This window comes from Gekko japonicus, unplaced genomic scaffold (assembly GCF_001447785.1).
Source record: "Gekko japonicus isolate JY-2015 unplaced genomic scaffold, Gekko_japonicus_V1.1 scaffold899, whole genome shotgun sequence".
NCBI lineage: Eukaryota > Metazoa > Chordata > Lepidosauria > Squamata > Gekkonidae > Gekko > Gekko japonicus.
Genome location: NW_015163113.1, coordinates 18,563 through 24,213, shown reverse-complemented (window position 1 = coordinate 24,213; position 5,651 = coordinate 18,563). Strand labels below are relative to the sequence as shown.

Below are 5,651 nucleotides of genomic sequence, written 5' to 3'. Positions count from 1 at the left end.
ATTCAATGTCATTCTGCTCCAAGTGACTTCATGTGATGTCAGCTTTAAATGTAAGCGACAGCGATCTGACGCTCGGGAAGATGTTGGTTATCCCAATCTGACAGTGCGGCCGCCGCACGGCCGGGGCTTTGGATGCGTCTCCGCGGCGGTGGGCAAAGGTAAACTCATGCCGGGCCGGGCTTTCCTTCTGGTGTGTCCCCCCCCCTCCCTTCCCCGCCCACCAGAACCCCGCGAGGGGCCGCGAGGAGGAGGAGGAGGGGGGGTTTGGGGGGGGGGTTGCCTTTCTCCCCCCACCGGGCCCGCTCCGGCAGGGCTGGGCGCAGAGTTGCTCTGTTACTTTTCGCCGCGTTCTGCGTAATGAGCCGCAATCTGCTCTCCCCGCGCGCCGCGGTGCTTCGCCTGTGTTCATTTGAATGTAAATGGGGGAGGAGATGCTGGGGGGGGGGGAGCGCTACGGAGCGAGGGAGAGGTGGTGCCGCTTATTAAACTGATTTGTCTCCTGGCTTTTCTGGAATGCTGAGCCGGGGGACCAAGCAGCGCCGGACTCCTTTCAAAGCTCTTCATTCTTCTCCTTTTTGAAAACATGTGTCTATGCGGTGGTGGTGGTGTTGTTGTTGTCTCGGTGTGACTTGTTTGCATGGGCGAGGTCTGGCTGCTCATCTCAAGTTTGGGTGTCTTTTCTGCCTCCCTGCCCCAGAGAATGGCCTCGTCGGCGTCGCTGGAGACCGTCATGCCTTCGCCCTGCGTCCGCAGCGGAGCCGCTAACCCGTCCAAGACGCTGGCCTTCTCCATCGAGCGGATCATGGCCAAGGGCTCGGAGCCCCCGCCGCCGCCGCCGCCCCACAAGCCCGCCGCCGCCGCCTTCGACGCCCGGCGCAGCGACTCGCCCCACAAGAAGCTGCTGGGCCTGTGCTCGCCCATCCCCTGCGTGATCCCCATCCAGCCCCTGGCCGGCTACGAGGCGCCCGCCAAGACGCTGCTCAGCAGCTACTCGGAGCTCTGGAAGAGCAGCCTGCGCCACTGCTCGACGGCGGCGGCGGCGGCGGCCTTCTGCAAAGCCAACTGCGGCGTGTGCTGCAAGGGAGGCGAGCTGCCGCCGCCGCTGGCCCCGGCCGGCCCGGGCCGGGGGATCAAGCCGCAGGCCATGCCGCCCGCCGCCGCCGCCGCCGGCCTCTACTACTTCAACTACCTGGAGTCGGCCTCGTACCACCCGTCGGAGCTCCTGGGGCCCGGCGGCCAGCTCTTCCCCTCCGCCGTGCTCCACTCGCCCGGCCCGGCCGCCGCCGCCGCCGCCGCCGCCGCCGCCGCCCTCTCGGCGCACCAGAAGCTCTTCCTGCTGGAGAACGCCAAGCTGGCCGGCCTGGCACCCACGGACAAATTCCCCAACGCGCAGTACCCGCACAAGGAGCGCCTCCCCGGGCAGCTCGACCAGGTCATGAAGGAGAACACGGCGCTGGCCGCCGACAGGAACGGCCTCAAGGGGCAGCACGCCAAGCTGGGCGCCGCCAGCGCCGGAGGAGGAGGAGGAGGCGGTGGAGGCGCCTCGGCCGACGGGAAGCCCAAGAATTTCACCTGCGAAGTGTGCGGCAAGGTAGGGTAGGGTAGCGAAGCGGGGGGGAGGGAGAGGCGCTAGAGGGCGCAGGCGGAGGAGCCCGGGACACTTTCTCCACCCCCCTCCCCAAAAAGTTGGGAGCGTGGCTCACCCGAACACCTGGGGGCGGCGGGAGGGGTTCCCGGTCTGCCTGCCGGGATTGGGGAGTCGGTTTCCAGTGCAATCCGAAACGAAGCGGCGCTCTTTCGAATCACTGGGCTGTCGACTTCGGAGGGCACTGCTGCTCCTGGTTAGAAAAGGGACGCAGAGAGAGAGGCAGCTGCCAAAGGCTTTTCAGGGAATTCCGGGGCAGAACTTGGACCGGGGATTCCGAGGCCGCCACCGTCGTGGGGAAATGCCTGGCGCAGGTACAGCCGGAGCCATCTGGGGGAAAGGCTGAGCTCAGCTTCCTCTTTCTGTAGAGCGCCCTAACTCTCGGCCCCCACCCTTAGCGATGCTAAGGAGCCCGGTTCTACTTTGCCCAGGGTGGGGAGAGCGACTGAGGCGGACTGTAGATAAAGGAAATAAAGTGGCGCCTAGCAGAGCAAGATTGGAATCCAGGTCCACCTAGGCCGCCAAGGTTTCCCCGCCGAACGAAATCTCCCCCCTCCCCTTTCTGGGTTCCTGCTCTGCCGCCCCCCGGGGCTTCTGGAAGAAGAAGCGGGAAGCCGTTTCCCCGGGGCTGAAAGCGCTCGCCTGCCTTGTGTTCCCTCGCAGGTCTTCAATGCCCATTACAACCTCACGCGCCACATGCCGGTTCACACGGGCGCCAGGCCCTTCGTGTGCAAAGTTTGCGGGAAAGGCTTCCGCCAGGCCAGCACCCTCTGTAGACACAAAATCATCCACACGCAGGTAGGCCGGCTTCCCAGCCAACGATTCGCGTCTCTTTGCTTTGTCCCCCCCCCCCCCTTAAAAAAAACCGGACGCTTTCTCGGCCCCGGCCTGGAAGGGGGGGGGGGAGAGAGAGAGAGAGAGAGAGTTTCCTGCCCGTTCTTTTCCCCCTTCGCCTGTCTTTAAAATGTCCTCTCCCCGCTATAGGAAAAACCTCATAAGTGTAACCAATGCGGGAAAGCTTTCAACAGAAGTTCCACGTTAAACACTCACATTAGGATCCACGCGGGCTACAAACCTTTCGTGTGCGAATTTTGCGGCAAAGGATTTCATCAAAAAGGTATTTGTAGAGGGGTTTCTCTGTGTGACGTGATTTCACTGTGGATGCTCTTCTCCCACTCTCGGAGGGAAATTTAGAGGGATTGGTTGTTGTTGTTGTTGTTAAACTTTATTAGGGGGGGGGGTTCCGAGGGGGGTGGTCTGTCAGGTTTTATTTGCGCCGGGTATTTTTTTGAAAATAAAGAGAAGAAAATGATTCACTGGAACGGATGCTTACGAGAAACAAAATGATACCTCTGTAACGGGGAAAATAATTTCCCATGGATTTTTCTGCCGTCTGGTCAGTTTCCGCTCCAGGCTGAGCTGAGCGTTCCGAAAGGAGCGTTCTGAAGGTTCCAAAGGGAACGTCGCGAAGGTTCCGAGCAGAATCCTCCCGCCGTTCTTCTCTCGCCTTCCCTGGAAGGAGGCCCGGCTCTTTGGGCGGCGTGTTTCCGAGCCTACCAGTAGGCGACCCCCCCCCCCTCTTCTTCCCTCCAAATGCCCTGGGGGGGAAGCTTGCCTTGAGGCGGCAACGGAAGACCAACTCAAAGTCAAAGCCGTCATTCGGCATTAACGGCGATGCCAACTAAGGGCACGATCCGGCCAGAAGGAAAGCATTCGCGCCCATGAAGCGCCTGCTTCGGTCTCTCTGCCTTTCCGAGGAACGGCTTTTCCAGGGCGAAACTTTGGGCCGATCCCTTTGATATCACGGCCCCCCCCCCCCCCGGTGCTTATCCAAACGCCGCGGTGGGAGAAATCGAGTTCGCCAAAGAGTTCCCCCCTCCTCGGAGAAGTCGCCCCAAATTCCTCGCCGTTTTTCAACCGGAGGCGGTTTCTCATTCGGAAGTGTCGCCGTCCCCCCCCTCTCTCTCCCCCGCCCTTCCTCCCCTCCCTCCTTTTCCTGGTCCTCGGCCAGGTTCTCCCATTTGCTCCGGGTCAGGACGCTGACCCGGCCTCTAATTTTTTAATTCGCCGGTTGCGGGGCGCGGGGGCCTTGATGCAGACCAAGTTTGACAACTTCTTGACTGTCCCTTGCAGGACACTTCCTTAATGAAGTCTTGCCGCAGAAACCGCTCGGCTCCCTCGCGGTTTCCTTAGGAGAAAAAGGAAAGGGGGGTGGAAATAAAGGAAGAAGGGGGAAAGGCCTAGATTTGGGGAGAAAGGGTCGGGGTGGGGTGGGGTGGGGTGGGGTGGGGACACCCATCCTTAAAATAAAAAAAAAAACCGTACTAACCTTCCGCTCTCTCTGTCCCGGGCAGGGAATTATAAAAACCACAAGCTGACCCACAGCGGCGAGAAGCAGTACAAGTGCACCATCTGCAACAAAGCCTTCCACCAGATCTACAACCTGACCTTCCACATGCACACGCACAACGACAAGAAGCCCTTCACCTGCGTCACCTGCGGCAAGGGCTTCTGCCGGAACTTTGACTTGAAGAAACACGTGCGGAAGCTCCACGACGCCCCCGCCGCCCCCGCCGCCCTCACGCCCGCCGCCAAGGAGCTCTCGCGGACCGGGCAGAGTTAGGCGCCCGCGGGCACCCACAGAGACTCCCGCCCCAGCAGCCTTGGGGAAGAAAGAATCCCCTCCCACCCCGTCCAGACAATCTCCTTCACTCACATTTAAGAGCTGGCCGCCTTCCCTCTGTGTACATATATATAAAGAGATAGAGAGAGATATATGAAGTATAAATTAAATATCTATATCAAAGGAAACTTATTTAAAGCGCCCATGCTGCGAATGCGAGATCCTCGCGGTGGGTCTTGTTTGAAGCCTTCGTTTCTCCCCTGGGCCTCCAGGTGCGGAAGAGAAGCCCGCCTTCTGTATATACAGTGTGTGTAATATATATGTATATATGCTTGTAAATTTAAATTTTAATGTACACCCGGATAAGGAATATATCATCTATCAGGCAATAAAAAAGTCGTTTAATAGGAATCTTTTTCCCCACTCCCCTGACTTTGTCTATAGGCAGATGATGACAGATAGGTAGATAGATATGACTGTATATACATATTATATATTTATGACTATATAGAGATGGTTTTTTGTTCCAACATTAATAAGACTTTTAAACAGAGACGACTGCGGGGCAATACTCTCCCCCCCCGCCGCCGCCCAGGGGACCGGAGATTTCTCCTGACAGGCCCCGATGAGACTTCTCGTTCGGTGACAGCGGGTGAGTTTTGCACAACCAAGCCGGGGACCCGAGTGTGTCAGGTCAAGGGTAACCGAAATCCGGCTGCAATTCCTCGGGTCTCTGTTCTCTCTAAGATGAGTTAGTGTGAGCCAGCTCACAGATTTTTAGCCTCCGGCTCACCCATTTTTGTCTTAGCTCAGGAAGGAGGGCTCCCGAGAAAACCGATTTATGCAGTAGCCAAATTGTTTACTCACAACTTTAACGCCAGTAACTCACAAAGTAGCACTTTTGCTCACAAGACTCCACAGTTTAGAGGGAGCAGGGGGGGGGGGCGTTCTGCTTCTTTGAATCGGGTCCCCTGGGCTGGGCTGGCCGTCGCCGTCTGCGGGAAAGCCCGGCCCGACTGGCCCACCCGGGGAATTCGCTGGGCCGGTGGTTATGCCTTGGATCGCCTCCTCTTTGACGGGCCGGCTCGTTAGGAGAAGGGGCGTACCTCACTTCCGTCAAGGAACGGCTCTTCGGGAAAGAGCGATGAAAGGACAAAAATGCGGGGAGGAGGAGGAGGCAGCGTTGAGACAATCGCTCCTGGGGGGATTCAGCCGCAGCCCACGGCTGAGAGACAGGGAGAAAAGACGCATCGCCCGACGGATTTCGTTTTCCAAGTTCAGGGATCCTGGGCTTGAAAAAAAATCCTCTCCCGGCAGGCAGGCAGGCAGGCAGGCGAGGAAAGGCAGCAAAGCAACGCCAAATCGCGCCCCTCCTTCCCTCCC

General features: G+C 58.9%; 1 protein-coding gene across 1 annotated transcript; it reads left to right on the top strand.

The window, feature by feature from the left end:
* Window positions 1–700: 700 nt before the first annotated feature.
* Window positions 701–4,268, top strand: FEZF2 (FEZ family zinc finger 2). The gene is made up of 4 exons (XM_015406843.1): window positions 701–1,591; window positions 2,309–2,443; window positions 2,630–2,762; window positions 4,000–4,268. Exons 1-4 carry the CDS (start codon window positions 701–703, stop codon window positions 4,266–4,268), a joined length of 1,428 nt encoding a protein of 475 aa, XP_015262329.1.
* Window positions 4,269–5,651: the final 1,383 nt, after the last annotated feature.